General features: G+C 40.6%; 1 protein-coding gene across 1 annotated transcript in view; it reads right to left on the bottom strand.

The window, feature by feature from the left end:
• atp6v1ba (ATPase, H+ transporting, lysosomal, V1 subunit B, member a) overlaps positions 1-23,854 on the bottom strand; it is an 83,833-nt gene extending 59,979 nt beyond the window's left edge. Inside the window, exon 1 of the mRNA XM_084375363.1 lies at positions 23,614-23,854. Within this exon, the coding sequence (XP_084231489.1) occupies positions 23,614-23,722 (109 nt within the window). The 5' untranslated portion in view covers positions 23,723-23,854. The remainder of the gene's footprint in view (positions 1-23,613) is intronic.
• Positions 23,855-24,279: the final 425 nt, after the last annotated feature.

The raw sequence follows: 24,279 nt of genomic DNA, 5'->3' as shown, positions 1-24,279 counted from the left end.
CATCCGCAGCATCACGCCTGCACCGGAAACGTTACAGTACCGGCTGACCAGAGTTAGAGATACTTTGCTGAATCAACGGCGCAAAACACAACGTTGTGTTCTTGTGAGCAGCATAAACATATTTTCGGTGCGTTATGAGACTATGGCGGGGTGAATTAGACTGCGGCGGGCCGCCATGGTCTCGGTAATTAATGGGAAACACTGGGACGGGTGCTTCTCTGTGGGTTTTTTCCTGTAGGTGTCGGGCTGTCGCCGCTGAGTTATTACTACATTGTCCAATAAGGTTTATTCCAGCCTGAACAACATCAAACAGTCACTCCGGTGAGGCCAGACTCTATCACTTCCTGTTGATGAAAGTTCCCAGTCATCCAGGTCATGGTCAAACTAAGTGCTTCGTCAACTGGGACTTGTTTCAGTTTCTTAAAGACGTTTCACCTCTCACCCAAGAGGCTTCTTCAGTTCTAACTAACTGGAGGGGAGTTGGCAGGCTTTTAAACTCTGTGTGGGAGTGTCGTTAAGGACACGTGTGAGCTCTTCATATACACAACTTGCACACACACACAACTTGCACACACACACACACACACACACACACACACACACACACACACACACACACACACACACACACACACACACACACACACACACACACACACACACACACACACACACACACAACTTGCGCACACACGCACACACACACACACACACACACACACACACACACACTCAACAACTGTTCAGTAGTTTGATTGAAAGTGGAACTAAGGAAAATTTATATCTGTTCAGCTTACAGTTTGGTAGCCTGTACCTTCTGCCCGAGGGCATCAGCTCATACTCTTTGTGAAGGATGTCGTTTTACTCCTCTTTCAAACCATCTGTCTTCTCTGGCCAAGATGTTTACATTGTTGTCCTCAAAGGAATGATTTTTCTCCTTCAGATGTAAGTGGAGTTTATGGAGAGGTTGTTTAGTCTCCCCAATTTACAAATCTGTGCAGTCCTGGCTGCATTGAACAGCGTAAACTACATTACTCTGTTTATGCCTGGGTGTTTTGTCCTTAGGATGGACAGGTTTCTGCCTCAGCGTGTTAGTAGGTTGAAAGTGAACTGGGATATGATGTTTATTAAAGATCCTCCTGAGTTTCTCAGATGTTCCGATAACATAGGGAATGACGATGTTGTTATGTTCTCTCGTCTCCTTCTCTCTGTCTGCTCTGGATCTTTTAGCGGTTTTGACAAAAGTCCAGTTTGGGTAGCCACAGGTTTTAAGTGCTCCCCTGATGTGCTTCTGTTCCTTCTCCTTCCACTCTGACTTAGTGGGCACGGTCTCAGCCCGAAGGTTTAGGGTTCTGATGACCCCCAGCTTGTGCTCCAGTGGGTGATGAGAGTCGAACAGCAAGCACTGTTCTGTTTGTGAAGGTTTTCTGTACACCTCAATGCACACCTCCAGTTAGTTAGAACGGAGGAAGGCTCTTGGATGACAGGTGAAACGTCTTCAAAAAACTGAAACAAGTCCAGTTGCCTACGATACAGCACTTAAATAAAAAGAAGCTAAATTTGAGTACACTATGTCGAGGCTTTCCAACACTGGAGACAGCTGTGGGCAAGTAAAAGAAATGAACTGACAATGTTTCTTTAGACCAGCAAGTAACATCTAACGCTGTCTGTTTACTTAAACATATCTTTAGTTAACTAATAATGACAACACAAACTGTAACAGTTAGCATGTGACTGTTTTCTTGTAACTGTGGCGTTGTTCAAGCTGAGCCAAGTGAGCTATAATGTAAGTGTAACTGTAGACACAAACGCTACACTTGAAGATCATAAGATAGCTGTCTTATTTTGACCAGCTGTAATTTTTGCTCTGCTGTCAGTTAGGAGTTGCCTTTATTTGTACCAGCAGACTGTAGAGTGCGATTGTATGGACCCAGTAGTTGACCGAATATCATTCAATTTATCATATTGTATTGACTTGGCATTACGGTTATGAGACTGCTATGTAACTTCTATACATTTGAGGATATTACAAGATTTATTACATATGTCTCAGTGCAGCAATGCTACTGTTAGATATTGTGTACAGTCAGTAAATCATGAAAGTCTTGTACCAGGAAAGAACAAGGAAGAAATGAAGAAATGAACGCAGAGCTGAAGATCCTGCTGCATCAAGCATTGGACCGAGTGACAGTGACAACAAGTAAGTCTAAAGGGGCTGAAGATCAGAAGCACTGACATCAACTGAGTGAAATAATGAATAAATCCTGTCTAATATTAAAATTGAAGAGCGTACTAATCATATCTTACATGTACAGAGGGCTTTACAGAAAACATTAAAAATACTCCAGAGATCACACTGTATATACCTGAGCCTGATCACATCACTATTCACACTGTATCTGAGCCTGATCACATCACTGTTCACACAGTATATATCTGAGCCTGATCACATCACTGTTCACACTGTATATATCTGAGCCTGATCACATCACTGTTCACACTGTAAACAGTACTGTGCAAAAGTTTTAGGCAGGTGTGAAAAAATGCTGTGAACTAATAATGCTTCCAAAAATATAAATAATAATTGTTTATTTTTATCAATTTACCAAATGCAAAGTGAGCGAACAAAAGAAAACTCTAAATCAAATCAATATTTGGTGTTACAACCCTTTGCCTTCAAACCAGCATCAATTCTTATAGGCACACTTGCACAAAGTCAGGGATTTTGTAGGATTATAATCATGTGTATGATCAACCAGTTATACCAAACAGGTGCTAATGATCATCAATTTCACATGTAGGTTGAAACAGTCATTAACTGAAAAAGAAACAGCTGTGTAGGAGGCTTAAAACTGGGCGAGGAACAGCCAAACTCTACCAAGGTGAGGTTGTGGAAGACAGTTTCATGTCACAGGTCATACACCATGGCTAGACTGAGCACAGCAACAAGACACAAGGTAGTTATACTGCATCAGCAAGGTCTCTCCCAGACAAAGATTTCAGAGCAGACTGGGGTTTCAAGATGTGCCGTTCAAGCTCTTTTGAAGAAGCACAAAGAAACAGGCGACATTGAGGATTGTAGACGCAATGGTCGGCCAAGGAAACTTAGTGCAGCAGATGAAAAACACATCAAGCTTATTTTCCTTCGAAACCGGAAGATGTCCAGCAGTGCCATCAGCTCAGAAGTGGCAGAAACCAGTGGGACCCAGGTACACCCATCTACTGTCCGGAGAAGTCTGTCCAGAAGTGGTCTTCATGGAAGAGTTGCAGCCAAAAAGCCATACCTCCGACATGGAAACAAGGCCAAGCGACTCAACTATGCACAATAACATAGGAACTGGGGTGCAGAAAAATGGCAGCAGGTGCTCTGGACGGATGAGTCAAAATTTTTAATATTTGGCTGTAGCAGAAGGCAGTTTGTACGCCGAAGGGCAGTGAAGCATGGTGGAGGTTCCTTGCAAGTTTGGGGCTGCATTTCTGCAAATGGAGTTGGAGATTTGGTCAGGATTAATGGTGTCCTCAATGCTGAGAAATACAGGCAGATATTTATCCATCATGAAATACCATCAGGGAGGCGTATGATTGGCCCCAAATTTATGCTGCAGCAGGACAACGACCCCAAACATACAGCCAATGTCAGAACTATCTTCAGCGTAAAGAAGAACAAGAAGTCCTGGAAGTGATGGTATGGCCCCCACAGAGCCCTGATCTCAACATCATCGAGTTTGTCTGGGATTACATGAAGACGCAGAAGGTTTTGTGTGAATTTTATTATGAAATGTACCCTTTTGAAATATTAGACCATGTTTTCTATTGGTCTGGATGACTTACTTCTTAATGTGACGTCATGAGTTGGCCTGTTCTGTAATCTTTGAGATGTGTAATTTTTTTCTAGCCAGTTCCCACAGTACATTTCTTTGAAGCTCTAACCTACTTTTGTATTTTTATACATTTATACTGTTATACTATTTTTATTGTGTACATACGCGCATTGATTGATATCAAGTATCAAGATAAGTTTTTCATTCAGTGGCATAGATTTGTTAGTCCAGGTGCGTTTGATGACATTTTGAGGGACGCCTGTCTGCGGAGTGGCCTGAATTGGCCATGCGAATCCACAACCCTACTTAAGAACGCCTCCCTCATTGTCTTGTAAGTTAACCTGATGAAGGTCTAAGTACCGAAACGTTGTTGTCAATAAACTTAATCGCAAGTGGACAGTATGCGAGAGGCTTTTTCCTGATTTTGTCGGCCTTCGGTCTTCTCCTCGCACCTGTCAACCTTAAGGTTTACAAAAGCTGCACTCTGTAGGTCTTTACAATTTGAACATCTATCAATAATGAATTTGCATAGAAACAAATTAAATGTATAAGATAAATGCCAAAAAGAGTTTGAACTAAACATTGAGAAAGGAGGAAATAGATGATGGTACAATAAATGCACTCAAATTGCAGTGTTTAAACCATAAAAGTCAGTAGAATTCATGGGGTGCAAATTTACAGGTATAATAAATCCATAAGCTCAGGTAGCACCTTACAATGAGCTAAATAAACTTGTTCTATCCAAAAACACAAATCAACTGCTAAATGTCTTAATGTCCAGTGAAGAACAGACAAGAGCTTCAAAACTGCTCCAAGAATAATTATAATTACAGCAGTGATTGATGTCTTTATACCTCAGGCAGCTCCCCATACACAAACATTGCCTTTTCAAAAACATGCTTTGATGACATTTCCATCAAATTATCTCAACATTTTTTGTAGCAAGCCCTGCTTTTCTCACAAATGGCAGATTGTCTATGATGGCCACGTTTATAAAAAGCAGTTACATTTAGCCCACAAACTGGACAAAAGTCTCAAAAGAGATGTATATGGCTATTAACTATAAAAATGATTATGCAGGGAAGATTAGACTACATAATTATACATTAACTACTTTGGAATCCATGGGTCCACTGCATCTTAAAGCAACACTAGGTAGTTTGGACTCATTACTACCACCAGCTGGTTGTGAAGCGCAATTTTCTGTTACCAGTGTCGTAAATACTGTCGCTGTATGAGCATCCCTGGGGAAAATGAATACACGTGAATTTGTTGACGGAGCCGGCGAATCACGAAATCGTCTGAAAAATCCTCAATCGAGTGCCAACAACAAGCTAGATTCAGATATAGCAATTGGTAGTTTGTTAGCATATAGGCTGCACAGCACATTAGCATGTTAGAATTATTCTCATACCAAGTTGGTTATAGTGATTGCACCGACTAAGTTACTTCCAAAACACGACGCTTGGGCGTGAATGTGTTTAGTAACGTCTGAAAATATAACTATGTTTTCGGGAGTTACTAAATACAATCGCAAGATGACACTGTGTTTGGTCTAATAACTACAACCAACTCGGTACGACAACAGTATGTAGCATGCTAACGTTACCTCCAATAACAATAGCCTAACGTTACCTCCCGACTACACTGTTCAACAATTATGTTGATTATCTGCATGAACTAAGGAATCCGCAACTTTTCAAGACAAGACGTTCATAGTATTTTAGTAAGTTAGTCATCGTTTACAGTCACTACATGAAAACGTGCAAGCTATCGAAACGGACAGCATTAGATTATCTCCCAGCTTTATTACGGTTATAAACTGTGGACAAATAGTGCCCCAATGAACACCACATAACAACAAATCAACTCAAAGTAAAAGTCATTAAGATAATAAATATGTATATATGTAATATATGACTTACAAATCCAGTAGCATCACGGCTAGGTCGCCATCAGTTTGCGCCACCGAGTGTAAGCTGGTCCAATATTTATCCGTGTCCGGGCTTGTGTTCTATCACTTTCTCTTTTTCTTTTCTTCACCTCCTCAAACAATAACTTCTTGGCTTTTTTAGCTGGCTCAGTTAGGTTCCTACCCGCTCTGGGAAGTTACACAGTGTGGTTTCTGCCGGCGCGACCCCCCTCAGGCTGCAGAGACGTCACCATTCATCCTATTAGCCGTTTTCTACCAATAAACTGAGTTTAGAAACATTATTTTAAGGTCGAAAAACTACCTAGTGTTGCTTTAATGGGATATTTGTTAACAGGAGGTAAATGGGTTTTTTTTTGTGTGGAAATTTTAAGACATTTTGCTTCCCTGTTACCATCAAGCTATATAACAATCAAACAAATTGTTAAAGAAACAACAAAGAAATAAATTAAGTAAAAGAAATTAAGCAAGTAAGATTCAGAGAAATATCTAACTATTTTGTGGCAATTTCATATGGTTTTCAGAGTTACAGTATCTGAATCAGTATTCCTTTATTGTCCCACAACGGGGAAATTTGTTTGCCACAGCAGCCAAAGGACAGAGTATTTACAAAAAACAATAACAATAGCAAAAAATTAACAATGTAAATTAAAAAGGTAAGAAATAGAATAGACTTGTATATACATAAACATGATATTGTACGAAATTAACAGCAGTGAATTTTTATTTACAATATAAATAATAAATATGGGTACAACATTTAGCAACTAAACTCTCAGTAAACTTACTACGGACTGAATAAGTAATTGAAATATAATCAGAAAAAGGGCAATTCCCAAATCACAGAGGCAGTAGTTCTTCGATAAAAGGTAAAATTGTAATAATAATAATACATTTTATTTATAATGCACTTTACATTTAAGCAATCTCAAAGTGCTACAGTACAAGCGTAATTAAAAGGGGACACACAGCATTATAATGAAGTACTGTAGTGCTGCAGAGATGGACTGGCCTACAAATCTCGTTCTCCAGTAAGAAAACATGTTTGTATGATAAAGATCGAACAAATGTCACATCATCGTGATGTGCCTTTAAATTCCTCGCTCCAGTGGAAATTTGGCCAACTATTGAAAATAATGACGTTGAATGAGGCGTCTTTCCATATTTTCGTTAATTTATTTTTGATGAAAGAAATCTTGACATGATAAAGTGCTGGTGTCTATGAGTGAGTACAAAAAGGGACTGTTGGGCCTTGGCAGATGTATGTGCTCTACAAAGTGCCATCCCATATTCCGTAAGTATTTAAAGCTGATTCCTTATAGCAAATTTATCAGCCTTTTGGTAGCACTAAATCTGAAATGTGCATAATATTTGAATGGGTAGTTCCAGAGGGATTAAAGCCTAAGCCTGGCACTATATAGTAGGCATCATTATGTGAAAGAAAAATAACACAGGACAGTTCGTTGTACCCTCTTACGTATAACTGTGATTAACAAAAAAAAAAAAAAAGGAAAAAAATGGGTTTACGCTCTCAATTCACAAGATAACGATTGCTCAATGGGCTATACGTTCACGAGGTGTGAAGTAGCAACATTTCCCATTAGGTTTGGAAAACTTTCTCCACCCCTCTTTTGCTACTTCAGCTCAAGTGCAGCAGTCCCCTGGCTTGGCATGCAACGGCAGTGTGGGTCACCCTGCAGCCTGTTCAGCTGCCAGAGCCCTTTGTGTACAAAGATGTTAATTGGTCCTAATCCGCCACTAGAAGCTGTTTTGGTAGCCTGACCTCGCACCCTGAAGGACACCTTGGTGTGAAATACTAAAGAGCCTATTCAAGTGCCAGATAAAGAGGCACAGAGCATTCCAACACAATTCAATTTCCCAGCTGAAAGAGGGGGGAACTCGAGGGGAGAATTTGTGGGGGGGGGGGTCAGTGCTTGGATGGAGATGGGGGTGCATCATCATCTGACAATAAATGAGCGCCACAAAGCAGTGGCTGCTGTGATTTGCTGCCTCACAATCATGTCTTAGCCTCAACTTCAAGGGATTCCCACAGCCCCACTGGACTTGGGAATGCTAATTGCTTCTCACACACACACTCACACACACACACACACTCACACACACGGTGAAAAACATGCAACACTGAGTAAATAAACCATCAAGATAAAATTACATAATTCTCACAATCATTCTACAACATTTGTTCCTATGTTATCACTGAAACTTTTCCATTGACAGATGATGGTTGAAGGTAACAGTACATTAATATCAAAGCTGTACATACAACACTCAATCACATGGATCTAAACAAATCTCTGCACCTTTGCTGCAGTTCAGGATAATTCATTTACCCTCCTCTCCAAACTTCCAGTGGCTGGTTAAAACACAAAAGAGTAGAAAAGGCAGCTTTTTTCCCCAAGACTCCCTTAACAGTCGTAACACTCACATGCCATATGAATGTTGAGATAGCCTAGATATTGGTTGCCAGGGAAAACTCACTACATAGAGCTACTACAATGTAAAAGATGGGGTCAAAATCCACAGCAGTCTTTTTTCTAAAAGTCAGGTTTGAACTAAATCTGACTAACATGTGGGGATGCATGATATGGATTTTTCCAGACAATACCGATACCAGTAATTACCTGCTCCTCTTGGTTGATACTGATATGATAACCAACAATTTGAGATTTTTGTTTTTTTTAAAAGAAGTAAAGGGTTAACTTGGTACGTCTCTCTTCTGCTGACCAAACAGCACTGACAGCTCAGAGACACACTCGCTGTGCATGCAGAGCCTAAATGTCACCCGATAGCAACAAACTCTGTATCTAAAAACTCTGAAATCAAGAGCATATTATATTACATCACACATACTTCTCTTGTATATTAGATCCTTGAAAATGAGAACCGTGCAAGTTTTCTTTTTGTATCAAGCAGCTAAAGAGCTGTAGTATGCAATGTGACTATTGCACATGCACGCATCACAATGTTGATGCTGAAACAATATATCGTACAGCCCTATACTGCAGGGAGAAAGAGTGTTTACAGCCACTCCTTTGACCACTGGTCACATTCATGGATCAGCACGCTGCTTTAAATCGTCACAAATTAGTCATCAGTTAAAACACACCTTCAAGCAGGAAGTCCTGTGGTGATGGAGACACAAATCCCTGTCGCACTGAATCAAGCCTTGTCTGCACTCTACAGAGAAGGCACAGACAGAAATGCACTGCAAGCTAGAACATTAACTTAACATCATTATTTGCAGAACTACAAACTAAAGAGGAGACAACTCAAGTTTACCTGTGTCCGAGTGCAACAAGCAGAAGATTTGCAATTCAATCTGCGTTGGTGTCTGTCACAAATCAGTCTACTGTTATTTACCTGCCACTGTGGCTGGTAGGATGCACACATTCACCCACCAATACACAAAATCACCTGCATTTTAAGGGTGCCAATTTTCTACGCTGATTGCAATACTGTTACATAACCCCATATAGGCCTGGCCTATAAAACAATCGCAATATGATCAGCGATAGACACCTCATCGACAGCAATAAGAAATTAGTTCAATAAAATGTTTAATGTGTATGCATTAAATGCAAACCAGTTGAAAGCACATAACAAATATGCCCTGGCTCATATCAACATCATATACCTGGGTGCTACAGATGACACGCAAACATTCAATCCAATAATTTCCAACCCTGGTTGCCAATATTCAACATTTGTATGTGTGTGGAAACACGCTGAACATGACAGCACATATTAGACAGATTAACTCAGATGTGTCGATGACTGAAGCAAGGCAAAAAAAACAACAGGAGCCTTTTCCCCACTGCTCTGAAGCAGCCTCTAAATCTGAAAGCAGACAGGGCCAAAGACATTACCAAAGCTAGTTGCATTCACATCACACATTTGTTTTTTTTATCAGCTCTGAATAAAAATATGACCTAAGCAAGAGTGTATGTTCAGTGTTTACTTCTTAATGCACTACAGGCGGCACCAATGATCTCAGGCGGAACTAGGTGGAACTAACCAGTGTTTCTCCTACCACTGAATTGGGGGGCACAGATCTGGTTTGCTTGACAGTAACCCGAGCTGAATACGTATGGTTCAGTGCAACACTAAAACCGAAAAAAATCCCTGTGCACTAAAATTCTGATATTTCTTAGCCCACGTCATGTGTTTGGCCGTGTTTCCCCTCCTGAGAGGTGGTTCAAAACTACTCGTCCTCTTAGACCAGTAAAAGACAGCCTTCTTTTGACAGTACTTTTGCTGATTGGAGTCTTGTGTTGTTTATTTAACAAACTCTGTGTCAGTGTAAAAGTTGCTCTTCCAACTCGCAGACAACTAAGCTTGATGTATTGATCTTCTGATGCTTTGGTCTCATTTTATACACTACTGATCCAGTTTCTGAAAGTTTAGAGTTTCATTCCCAGCCCCCTTAGAAACCTTTATTCTAGCCATGATTTTACCTGACCTCTTACTGCAGCAGGATAATGATCCTAAACACACCTCAAAGCTTTGAAAGAAGTACTTGAAAGCCAAAGAAGACCAAGGAGCCCCGACTGTCATGGACTTTCCTCCATGCCAAGTTGAGTGCATTCTGTCATTAAAGCCAAGAGGGAAATACTAGATACTGAGATATTCTCAAATTGTTAAGCTCATTTTATCATTCGTAATGAATGAAATTGTATTACATTTGAAACAAATGCAAAACAGAAGTATTTTCACTAGTGGTCTCAGACTTTTTGACCCTACTGTACACACCAAACCGTGACGCCTGTGTACCGTTACAAAACCCACTAATTCCTAAAGATACATAATGAGCGGTCAACAAAACAAGTGTGCCACTAATGTGGATTGGTTTCTCTTCACGCAACAGACAGAAATGGTGTCAAATCCTTGGCCTACATTTGAATGTTCTTTCATGAAAAGAATGGCAAACGCCCACGGGAGTTTCTTTTTTCTACTGACAAGCTAGCTGCTTAAGCCTAATTAGAATGTGGATTATAGAACTGTTACAAAAATAACATTGATTTTATAGAAATTACTTTCATAGTGACAGATGAGACATTTGTTTATCGTGACTACATTATTACCGTTAATTAAATCTTCACAAAGAAGTATAGTGCCTTGCTCCATGTCTTTTCATAGAACTAAATGACAGAATGCACTACTAAAACAAAGACAAGCCATTTCGTGGGCTAATAGCTTTTGTCGCATTTGACATAAGAGAGACAAAGGCCTCTTAAAAGAAAAGACTTGGTCTGATGAGAAATCTCTTTATTTGTTTATTTTCCTGCTCTGTCTCTGAGTGGCTTTTCAAAGGCTGCCTCTTTTAGAGCTCTGTCAACTCAATAAAGTGGTGAAAAACCATCTTAACATTGTGATCTTATACTGTTTCATGCCTGACAACAGTCTATAATGAATAAAATCTATGATTTCTTACAGTATGCGACAGTTCATTTTAACATAAGAGGGATATGGTTCAGCCACTTGTCATCTGTAGCTGTCAGGTCTTCATTCTGCGATATACTAACAAATAACAACATGTCTATAATGACGATACATTTTTGCTTTTCATACTACAAGGCATCGGTCATTTGGTCATATCACTGCAAAAATCATTAATTTGTTGTCAATTTGGGCAGTTTTGGGTTGCAATATGCGAGGAAAAATGGGCTTGGCCAAGTGGACCTGATTTGGGCAAGTTTACCATAAGTTGGGTGTTTGTTTGTTTTCATACATTAAAAACTACAGAATAAAAAAATAAATATTTTAATTGTATTCATTAGTTATGCATGCATGAAAAGGTGGAAGAAATAAACAAAATATTCTGCAACACTTGTATCATAACGGATCATAGCGTTATGTTATTGTTATCATAGCGATCACAGCTCAATCATAAAGAGTCTAGCATGAACTCCTGACGTATTCGTTACGTACTTTCATGTCGGTTTGCACATTAAATTATCTCCTCTGACCAACAGCAGGGTCTTAAAACATGCCAAAAACACTGTAAATGCAGCACCTGTAGTATTTGAAGACCACATGAATAATAAGTTTCCTGAGTGTGATTTAAGATTTCAGTTGGCTCTGATTGTTGCTGCTGCTGTTTAGTAATGCGTTTGATGAGCAAAAAAGCAGAGCAATTTAGCTACAACTAAATAAGACAATTTCAAAAGTAGGGTGGTTAGATGTTTTTAGGACAAGGGTTTTATCACATATTGCACCCTCTATGCTTAGCTCTCAGACGACCCAAGCTCCATTAAGTCATTTACTTCTAGTTTACTGAGAGGCTTTTAGTCCATGCTTGATTCACTGACACTTGCACAAAGAAAAAAAGCACATCACCTTGCTGGCTTGATGGCTAAGGCCATGTTCACCAGCAGAATCAAAGTCACAGTAAAGGCTCAACATCAAGTACACAGAGTGCAAAACCCAACCAACATTTGTGAAACTGGCATGGCCAAAAAATTAACAATGAGGCAACCAGGCAGCCCGGCATGCCCAGACCTTTACCCTCATTGTGCACAGAGTGAAATTAAAAACTTGGCGCTTACAAATATCACAAGCTAATATTACCTAGTAACCTTAGCTACCTAGCCAAACAGTCATTAACACAGATGACTACTTCCTTTTGTGACAACCTGAAACAACCTGAAAGTCGATGTTAATCAGTGTCACTTTAGGTGAACCAATCAATCACAGCCCTCATTGTTATGCATGAATGGTTATGATTATTGACAACTTAGTACTAAGCAAAGCTTTAGCAAATTTAAGACTAAACACCACTGTGGACCATTTTTCTTGCTCAAGGATTTCATTAAGGAACAAAAGAAAAAATATACCCGTTAGTTGTTTATTTTTTAAACTTTGGGAAGAATGTACGATGGCAGGGTTTCCCTCAGTGTATTATAAGCCTGGCGGGCCGCCAGGTCTTACTTGCCCCCCCGCCAGGCTAAGCATCATTTATTTATTTTTTTTAAATCAGTTTTTGCGCTCCATCAACACGTGATTAGGTGTCTTTTTCATCACCTGACAACGTCACAACTTCGTCGCGCATAACGGGACATGTCACGGACATCATGCTCATCAGACCGCTGCTTCCCCAGCTGACCGAGAGGAACGCACCAGGTCGACGTCGACCTCGCAGCCGTTAACGTGAGCCGAGCCGCGGCTCTAGAGGCTCAGCCAGCTGCTGCAGCGGCTAGTAGCTGTTAGCTGTTAGCACGTCGTCCCCTGCAGCGTCAGAGCTCCGGACTTCTGTGAGCCGAGCTGCTTTCACCAGATGTGAAAATGACCCAGTGTTTCATTTTTCAGCTCGTACGGTTCGCGTTTATACACGTTTGTTTTCTCTGGTCCAAACAGTAGATTACAGAGTATCTTTGGTAGATCCGTGATTGTCACGTTTCCATGACGACTGATCGGAAAACGCGTGGTCATGTTTACGTGACTCCAGATTGTAAAAATCTCTGGAGACACCAGGCAGTTGTTTTTTAGTTTTTAGTGCCGACAGTTGATATTATTTATCTAAATTATATTTTTATTATTTATTTATTTTTGTGGTTGGTTGAACAACATTTCAAGAGTGCAATCTGTAAGACCTGGTGTTACATAAATGTCTTATAATAACACATGATAATGATAATATTTTCAAATTTCCAGTCAACTTTTAACATTGATCTTAAAGCCTTATGGAATCACTCCTAAATTCTACTACTCCATTAATGAATCTGTTACCTATAGGGCCCTGCCATCAGTCAATGGTCAGGGTCAGGCCCCTAACACAAAAGAACACGCTTGGGCACCGTGGGGCCGCTGGTGGGCCACCCTACCACTGGGCTTAACAAGTTTTCTGGGGGAAACCCTGGATAGGTTCCAAGATTGCATCCCTACAATACAATAAAAGGAATAATAACAAAGACAATATAGCGGCAAGTGGCAATTTCAGGGTTTCAGTCTTAATAAAGATGAGCAAATTCACCTCAGATAGTTTAATTCTGTTTAGAGAAGGAGGGAGACGATCACACACTTTTTCATTGTCTTAAATCCTGCAGCATTTCAGTGACTGTGCACTCAAAGTTCCGGTATTCGTCCGCCTTGCATCGGATTTGAACTAAACTTGGTGTACATGTTGAGGAAATGGCGCATAAGAGTTAAATCCAGATTGCTGAAATGCATTTTCAGTCAGGAGCAAATATGTGATAGACTAAGCCCAATTGCATCTATGATTATAGGTGCCTTTCCAGCCTACCTCATAACAGGATGTGCGCGCATCATTGGCCCATAAACAGTGGAAGACAGAACGAGTAGCTGCAAAGATTAGTGTTTTTTAGTTAAATAGTTGTATTTTATACACTATCAACATGCCTAGCTGTTGCGTTTACTGGTGTACCATTCGGAGCTCGAAGGAATTAAAACTTTTTGCAATTCCAAGAGGAAACAGGCCATTTCAGAAACAGAGGAGGAGCCTGTGGTTGCAAGCCATTAAGCGAACAGACTGGACAGAGGACATCATCAGAAATGCCCACGTTTGCGGTGCTCATTTCATATCTGGTAAGTTATCGTGACTATCTTGTTTACCTTAACTTGGATGTCTTTTTTTTATTGTTATTATTATTGATATGTTGTATAACTAGACAATCAGGCAACAACTCTTTGGGGTCAGCGGCATCGCCGGCGGTATAGTCGTACTCTTTCGCGTCTAATTCCAGAACGGAAAATAAGAGTGACGTAATTCTTCATTTTTTAATGAAAGCGGGACACTTCAGCCTTTACATCGATCCCATCAGTGTGTCTGTAGCTTGCCCGGAAGCTGAGCTGTCAAGCCGGTAAGATCAGGTGTCAGTGTGCCGTCACATGACAGGCTAAAATCCAAGGTTGCTCTGTTGCCGTGTATGATCACTATCAGGAAATCTCCTGTAAATCCTAATAAATAATGTGTAAATTACCATTTGTGCATTTTATGCAAGTTGAGACCAGTAAATGGGCCTGAGATGAAGGAGAACCTGTGTTTACTGCAGGAAGCACACACACACAAAATTGTCTGTGAACCTCATGTAAATGTCAGGGTTGTACTGTGGCACTTTGTGACGTCTTCCTCCCACTCTGTAATTCCATAAGGATCTGGAAGTTGCTTACCATTAGATAATGTTAGTTTGTTTAAGCAATTTTCACGATCTTTTAAAGTTAATCCACTTGTATACGTTGACATACTGTCACTGAACTCCGCCATATTGCCTCAACAATGTGCCCGCATCCCGATTGCGTCATCATTGTTTACAAACTGGTAAGGGGTGTATAGAACTTAAGATTTTATTTAATACCTGCCCCCAGAGCATGGCTTCAAAATTGGTGAAATTCTATCCCCAGGATTTAAAGGTATAGTTCACTCTAAAACAAAATTCAGTCATTATCGACTCACCCACATGCTGATGCTAAGTCCGGTGTAGTTTCTTATTCCTCAAAGTGCAGCTGGAGACCCGCGGGGCTACCCTCCGGCAACGATAATCCATATAACGAGCGTAAATGGTGTCCGAGAAGAAAAGGTCCACAAAAATACACAAAAGCTTTGTAATATTCCTCCATACTGCTCGTCCGCTGCAATCCTGTCCTGAAGTGGCGACATCCAGAGTTTACTCGAAACAACGTCATTTAGTACATTTTTCTAGCCTAACAGTCACTATGCTACATCTGTCTGGAGGCACGCTCCGCATTCACGAGAGTCTCCCTCACAGCGTTTGCACTACGGAGGCCGCACCGGACAAGATGAACGAGACTCGCGATAGATACACACCGGTATTTACTTCCTGCTTTGAGCGACCGAGCGACATACAAACACAAGAGGGATCTGCCTGCACACACATGATTTGAAGCTTTGACACTCACAACAGCATGTAAATACCGGTGTGTATCTATCGCGAGTCTCGTTCATCTTGTCGCGGAGCGTGCCTCCAGACAGCATAGTGACTGTTTAGGCTAGAAAAATGTACTAAATGACGTTGTTTCGAGTAAACTCTGGATGTCGCCACTTCAGGACACTTGGATTGCAGCAGACGAGCAGTATGGAGGAATATTACAATGTTTTTGTGTAGTTTTATGGACCTTTTCCTATAGGGCACAATTGACGCTCATTATATGGATTATTGCTGCCGAAGGGGACCCCCGCGGGTCTCCAGCTGCACTTTGAGGAATAAGAAACTACACCGGACTTCTCATCAGCATGTGGCTGAGTCGATAATGACTGAATTTTGTTTTAGAGTGAACTATTCCTTTATAGGTACAGACAAATCCAGTGACCATTTGTCTTCCGCCATCTAGCGTCGCTGCAATTTGCGGTGGCAAAAAGTGTCTGGTAGATAAAGGTACATTAAACAGATGAGGATCTTGAAATTATTCATATTTTAAATATCAAAGATTGGTTTTGACAATAGCCTGAATAAACAAATAGTTAACAACTTCATTATGCACCACATTTCATCTGAAGAAGTACTTGTAATCTACTAACTACAAAAGAACTGAATTTAATCATTAAAGACCAGTTACACACACAAAAAACTAAAAGAACACAAATTTCTGTTTTATATATTGGTATTCAAGATTATTTTGCATGGCTATGAGCAACAAATTGCAGACAGGTCAAAATTACTATAATAATAACAATAATAATTAGGGGTAGGGCCCGATCGATATGGATTTTTTTTTTTAAAGTTTTAAAATTTTATTAATTTAAGTAATACATCTACATATTTACTTTTTTTTTTTTTAACAAATGGCTGCTTTTGAGCCTTTCAGACACTTCTACAAAGAATTAAAGGCAGAAGAATAATTTCAAATCCTTTTTATTGCTGAGTCAAGCAGCATATTAACACGACAACCATCCAACATTAGGCCTACAACAAGGCACCATTAGCTACTGCTCTTCACGCCGACAGGAAGACCGACTGATCATCTCAGTAATATACCACGGATTTATCATGAATCAAACTCGGACCAGAAAAGCGTTTTCAACTACTCGCCCCCCCATCTACCCCTCCCTCCCCTCCGCCGGTCGGTGCCTCCCCGTCTTAACTCGCGTTACTCATTTTGTATCTTGTTTATTTACCGTTGAGGCAGACCACTCTCCTCCGTGCGTCCCTGCCGCTGCCTGCTCCAGATCAGTCACTCTGCTGTGCTGTGAGGTGGTTAGTGGATAGTGGATGGAGTTTGTCATGAGGTCGGTGCGCCCTCTACAGGATAAATAGCCTAATGTCGGGGGATCTTTTCAAAAGGGGGAACATTTTCAAAGTAAAACCAAGTCTTATTCCCTGCATCTTATTTCTGAAAATATCGGCGACAATCGGCGTGTTTTGGCCGATTACCGATTAGTCTCAAACGGGCTATAATCGGCCGATTTAATCGGCTCGCCGATAAATCGGTCGGGCCCTAGGGGTGGTGAAAAAAATCGATTATTGATTAATCGCGATTATAATATTGACGATTATGAGTCGATTATAAAATTTCCAAAGATCGATTATTTACATTTTTAAAATAAAATGTTTAATTGTAATACAAACCGGAGTCCTCCTCTTACTGGCTGTCATACCTGATTTAAAGTACTGCGGCAATACTAGCAACATGAGGGCTCACATGTCGCGCTTCCGTCCAGGGGAGGCAGCCTGGGATAAGGACGAGCACCTTAAGCCTGCCATCCCAACAAACCAGCGCACTCTCCACGAGGTTGCTAAGCTTGCACCCAGCTCAGAGCGAGCTAAGAAAATCACCAAGTGTATATCCTACTTCATTGCGAAGGACATGAGACCATACAGCGTGGTGGAAAACACAGGCTTCCGGTACATGGTCCACAGTCTGGAGCCAAGATATGTTATTCCATCCTGGAGCTTTTTCACACTAAATCGATTCCAAATCTTTACAAGGAGACAAAGCTTTCCATGCAAGAGTCCCTCAACTCTGCTCACAGGGTAGCAATAACGTGCGATGCCTGGACATCCAGAGCTACAGTCTCATACGTGACCGTTACAGCTCATTATGTCAGCAGTGAATGGAAGCTAATGTCCTACGTACTTCAGACGAGTGGGGAATAGAGAAACACGACCTGGTTCTTGTCACCGACAATGCTTCTAACATGAGCCTGGCTGCTGAGCTTGGCAACTTTCTTCATGTCCGGTGTTATGCTCACACCCTCAACATCGCTTGCCAACGAGCCCTGAAGCTGCCCACTGTAGCCCAAATCTTGGGTAGAGTCAGACGGATCACTGCCTTCTTTCATCGCAGCACCACAGCCAGTCATGTGTTGGAACAAAAGCAGGCCCTTCTCGGTAAGTCAAAGGCTTGAAATTAATAAATAATATAATAATAATAATAACAACATTAAAATGTTTGCCTTTGCAATCGAAGTAAATCTATTAAACTGTAGCATACAAATCAAGCTTTTAATTAATCAATAGGCTACTTAAAAATATAATTCCATGTAGGTTACTCGTAATGCGCTATTTTTATTTTACCAGAACTGCCTGAACATAAACTGAAAACAGATGCTCCAACAAGGTGGAACAGTGGCTTCAATATGGTTGAGAGGTTCCTTGAACAACAGCCAGCTGTCTGCGCTGCCCTCTTCTCTCCTCAAGTAAGTATATGGGTTTTAAGATTTTATTAGATTTAGTATTAATGTCATTAGTGATTGATAAATTTCATTGTTAGTCTAGTTTGGTGATGCTCAAGCAAATGGCAACTTCTGATCTATATCATTTTGTGAACAACATGAATGGATGAACCTTAAAGCATACAGTGTTGATTCCTTTATGTTAACTATTCCAATTCCTGTTCTCAATTCCCATCATCCTTACAGGTGAGGAAAGGTGCACATGACATCTGCACATTGAGTGAGGCAGATGTGTCCGGTGCTGAACACCTGGTGACAGCCCTCAAGCCCATGAAGTTGGCAACCACCACAATGTCTGAGGAGAGCATTCCTACTCTCTCTGTCATTGCTCCACTACATGCACAGCTCCTGGCCAACTTCACCACTGCATCAGAGGATGAACCAATGACCCGTGAAGTCAAGCATGCAATCCGGGAAGATTTAATGAAGAGATATACGTCTACAAAAGAGAGGCACATACTCCATGCAGCATCTGCCCTCGACCCTCGTTTCAAGGCTCTACCATTTCTTCCAGAGGATGAAAAAATGGAGACATACAGCAGAATGACTGCAGAGGCTGCATCCCTTGAGGTGGTCTCTCCTTCGATATAAATAATTCTACTACTTTAGAGAATGATCAACTGTGTGATTGATAGAATGCTTTGTATCAAATCGGCCAATCAAAAACAAAAAAAATTAATACCTTAGTCTCATTGAGCAAGTTTTGTTTGAATGTAAAATATAGACTTGGAATGTGAAATTAATTAATTATAATTATTATAATTACGCTGCTTTTGTATTAGTTTAATAATTTTGAAATGTGAATGATTTAACCTGTCTTATTTTACTGTTTCCCTGTGGCAGGTGGTGAGGTAAGAGGCTCACATGCCTGAGGAGGAAGGTGATAACATGGCTGAGACGCACGATGAAAGTGAGGATGACGTAGTTGAGGAGTTTCGAGTCCAAGGCCCGGAGCTGGAGGAGACATTGTGTCAGCACAACGGAGTATGCTCACTCCACAACATGTGGACCAGCTGGTCTTCCTCCATAAGAATCTGGTTGTTCCAAAGCAATGAATGTTGTTCAGTATTATTTGGTCACTCACAAGTTACACAGTGTGTTCTGTTTTATTATTGTGTACAGTATAGCTAAGCTAAGGCTACAGTAAAATGTGTGTAAAAGAAATTAACTTTCCATTCAATTTTGCCATTTAAGTTACCATGGTGGTGCAAAAATCTGGTTGTTCTAGACCACTGATTCAGCACTTGATTACTCACAACACAGTGTGTTGTGTTCTGTTTTGTTTTCTACTACAGTATATAAGCTACAGAACGTTGGTTCTATTTCCCATTTCATTTTGCCATTTAAGTTGCCATGAAGGTGCAAGGTATTACACAGCTGTCCTGTGGCCACAGAAAGTTCCAAAGCATCTGCATCTTTGTTATATGGTGAATAAAATAAATAAATAGAATTTGGACATTTATATTCACAAGTGTGGACATGTTTTTAACAGTGAAAGACTAAGTTTAAAACAAAGTAAAAAATAATAATTTGGATATTACAGTTACACTATACAATACTGAAGGTGCTGTGAGGTGTTACTCAAAAGAGAAGTAAAATAATTCAGCAGCTGACTGATTATAAATGGAAGATCAATAATCGTTAATAAATCGAAAATCGATTTGTAATCGAATCGAGACTTCAATAATCGGAATCGAATCAGGAAATTGGGCTGATTAACCGCCCCTAATAATAATAATAATCAATCAATAATAATATTCTTGATTGTCTGCATGTCCAGTGTATCTACAGAAAGTGTAGGCTATGATCCCATACAGTCGCTTTCTTCATGAAGTCAAGTCTTGTGTGTCACATCCAGTTTAATTTTTCCACTACTCCTGGAGCAGCTGACAACTTCTTCCAATTTCCAAGACATTGTTGACAAAAGCAACGTTACACAAAACGTCATAGTAAAAGCAAGAAATCTTGCTAACTTCGGAGGGCATTTTGCATTCAAATTAGGGATGGGCATTTCGAGTAATTTTCTAACCGAGTACCCGAACCTGGTCCTAATCGAGTAACCGAATAATAAAATATATGACTCATAAATGCGCTCTGTCCATCAGACAGCGCATTGCTGACACACAGCGTCGTCAGACAAAATATCAGGTGGTTAATAAGAGTAGATTGGAGTTTAAGATGCACATATGAGTTTATGACTGGAAAAAAAAAAGTTTCCCCTCTGGACGGAGCGCATTTATACCCCGGGATTTTTTTTTTTTTTTTTCAGTAATTAGCTGTGCTTATGCTTTCGTGTTTCTTGAACCTTAAGTGGTTTCGCATCGAACTTGTTGAGTGGTTGTAAGCCAGTTTAAGGTTACAAATGCGACATACAGCCTTGTTTGTATCATCTTTGTCCAGATCAAAGTGGTCCCACACAGCACTTTTACTCGCCATCTTCTTTTAACACAAAACTGTAACTTAGCTAGCTGTCAATCATGTCAGACTCCTGTCTGTTCGTCAATTCCACTTGACGACCACAAGGCGGCACTGTTGTAAAGCATGGACAACCCTGACATTTACATGAGTTTCACAGACAATTTTGTGTGTGTTTTAGTTTGTTTTCTGCAGTAAACACAGGTTCTCATTAATCTCAGGCACATTTAGTTGTCTCAACTTGCAGGAAATGCATACATGTTAATTTACGCATTATTTATTAGGATTTACGGGAGATTTCCTGATAGTAGTGATCACACACGGCAACAGAGCAACCATCTTGATGTAAATAAACGATCTTTGGCAGATCATGTTTTCCCATTGGATTTTAGCCCGTCATGTGACGGCACACGGGTCCCTATTGGACAGGCTTGACTGCTTGGCTTCTGGGTAGGCTAACGTTACAAACACACCGGTGGGGTCGGTGTAAAGGCTGAAATAGACGAGAAACAGAGCGACTATACACCCGGCATCGCCGACAATGAAATAATCCTAGGTTAACCGGTTAATAATTCATAACCGATTAGCAGATTGTCTACTCGGGTACCCGAGTATCCGAGTAACCGTGCACATCCCTAATTCAAACATGCACATATTGTAGAGAGACGCAAGTGCTGTAATGGCGACTTGTCTACTTCCAGTACTTTGCTGGCTTTAAGTATAGGCAGTAGAGGTCGACTGATTAATAAGTTTGGGCGATTATTTGCCGCCAATAGGACCTTTTACAAACTATTGATATCGGCTGAACTTGGCTCCGATAATTGCCAATAGCTGCTCAGCCTCCACCGACCACACGTCACCATTTTGCATGGAGGATACACTGAGTCAGTCATCATCATTTTAGGGCCACTTCTGATATATCTAGATCCTCTTAATCTCCCTCTCCCTCTTAATCTAAAGAAAACAAATTAACACAAATAATCTAACCATGTACATCAATCCATCCATCCATCCATTCATGAAATCGCACAATGACAGCTGACATGTCACCAGCTCAGAGAAGCAGAGAGCACTTCCTGCATGGAAGTAAAGCAATGTAATGCTGTTTAGCTACGCAAAAATATAATAAATACAGATTTTAAAGAATCAATATCCATCCATCTATTATGCATGCTTATCACTGCTAATCAGCTATTTGGGTCTGACTTCCAGCAGTTTTATGGAGGAGAAAACAAATACAAGAAAATAAAAATGAGCAATTATGACAGTACCGACAAAAAGCAGTTGAGTGTGGAGACAAGAGGCTTTCTTTATAATCCTGAGCACACAGAGGAACAACTTTTGCAAACTAAAAGGGTTGAAAGAGAGCGAAGGGGTAAAGTAGGTGGAATGTGCATTTCTTTAACGGTTGTTGTGTATTGAGCACTATCCTACCCGATGGTTGGGTACAGCAGAGCTCTTTTATCTAGCTTATTTGTCACTGGTCTGGACCAGGGTATGCAGATTTGTTTACGGGTGAAAAAAATCGATTGCCAAAGAAAAGGGTTATCTGAAGGCAAAATACAGTGCTGAGATATTCAGAATAAGGCATACACTGGGCCTTCTTTCAGTTTGCTAAAATATATTTTGCTGCTGACCCAGTCTACAACAGTACATTGCTAGCTTCCTACACCAGTACATGGACTATTGATAAGTAAGTACATACAACCCCACTTTAAAAAAATAAATAAACTGAACCATCCCATTAAGATAAGTAAGTATTGTATAGTGTCTTGGGATGTAAAAGCCTATATAAACACATAAACCACTGTGCCACTATTCATTCTGAAATATGAAATTTTTCTGGCAAAAAATAACATATTTCCTCATAACTCTGTTCTTCACAGCTGGACAAACCTTTGAAGCCGCACTGAATTTAAAAGCATGAATCATATTACTGCACTTAAATACAGATTCCATCTGGCAAACAACTGTGGCTCAGTGCGTCAGTGAACCAACTATGATTTTAGATTTATTGTTACATTCAGTCAGTCAACTTTAACAAACATGCATCTTTCTTTCAATCAGACCCGAAACTGCAGGTTCTCTGGTCTCATGATCACCAGCAGGCCGCACCACTCATGTGATCGTGTCATGTGATAGATCATCCCATCTGTCACCTTCAACATATTAAAGCTACCAACATTTCAAAGCAGACAATTCCACGCAGGCCACACTGTAACTATGACACAGTCAACGACGACGAAGTTTAATATTATCATCACAACTCAACATTGTCAAAAAACACACCTGCGCGGTATTCATTCATTTATGTGGCTAGGCTACCAGCCGAGTCAGCTGTGTGTCTGCAGTGTGAGCTAATCCACTGTGCTAGTGACATTCAGCTGTGTCGGATCGTAGTAGCGCTGAGCTTGTACACCGTCATGACCGTAACAACGAAGCATGCGTCCCCATTTAACATATGGCCTATGTCTTGTAAAACTAATTTTAGTTACAAATTAAAGTTACTTGTCGCTGAAATGGTTAACAACGACTCTGCGCCGGACTAGCCACCGTTAGCGATAGCTAGCATGCTAGCTTAGCTGGCTTGCTACCTACATGTAGGTAGTTGTATAAAATCAGCGTTTGCGGTAGAGGGTCATAACAGTGAAATTATTGTGAAAAAGCATGAAGAACGTTTTAAAATCAAAATCGGTCATTCTTCACCGTTTGCTTGTAAATGAACGCAGCACAACAACCTTGTCAGCCTCTACCTGCAGCAGCCTGCTAACGGGACATACTTAGTCTGGGTTGAGAGATGTAATTTCTGGTCACAGCCTGGGTGTGTGTCCTCGCAGCTGCTGCCAATCCGTTGACGTCCATCGCCCTGTTTGCCACCATCGTCGCCATCGTCGGTTAAAGAAAAGAAAACCTGAAAACGCTAACGTTAGTCGATGTGAATTGCTAGCTGGTGTCGAGGAGCATAAATGACAGCAGAGCGCTGGTCATATGACACTGTGGAACCGGATGTCTGATGGAGGTGGAATGGGAGGGAGCTGACCGAGAGCCGCGCATGGGCCTGAGAGGAGTGAGTAGGGCTTGCTTTTTAATCATAGAACGTTGTCAAAGCAAAGTATATACGCGTGTACATTTTGATATGTATAATAATAAATAAAACACACGTGTAGGTAGCTTACTAGTATATAAAGCTAAAATCTGATTTTGGATGAGCCGGTGGCCTTTTTTGGGAAATATGATTAAAGTTATTATTTTGTTTCTTTGTGGGTTTATTTTCTTGGTGCATTTGGGAGCTGCTACACGGGCCTTTTTCACAGCAGATACTTTTTGTTTAACAGTTTTTTTCATAGGACACAACAAAAAAGTGGACAGCGGTCATCACTTCACAGTCCATGTTCAGTTGGCCAGATGTGCAACCACCCGCAACTCACAAATGTATAGCTCAGTGC

This window comes from Pagrus pagrus, assembly GCF_965226575.1.
Source record: "Pagrus pagrus genome assembly, chromosome: 15".
Classification (NCBI taxonomy): domain Eukaryota; kingdom Metazoa; phylum Chordata; class Actinopteri; order Spariformes; family Sparidae; genus Pagrus; species Pagrus pagrus.
The sequence above is the reverse complement of the archived record's forward strand: the minus strand, read 5'-3'. Positions and strand labels throughout refer to the sequence as shown.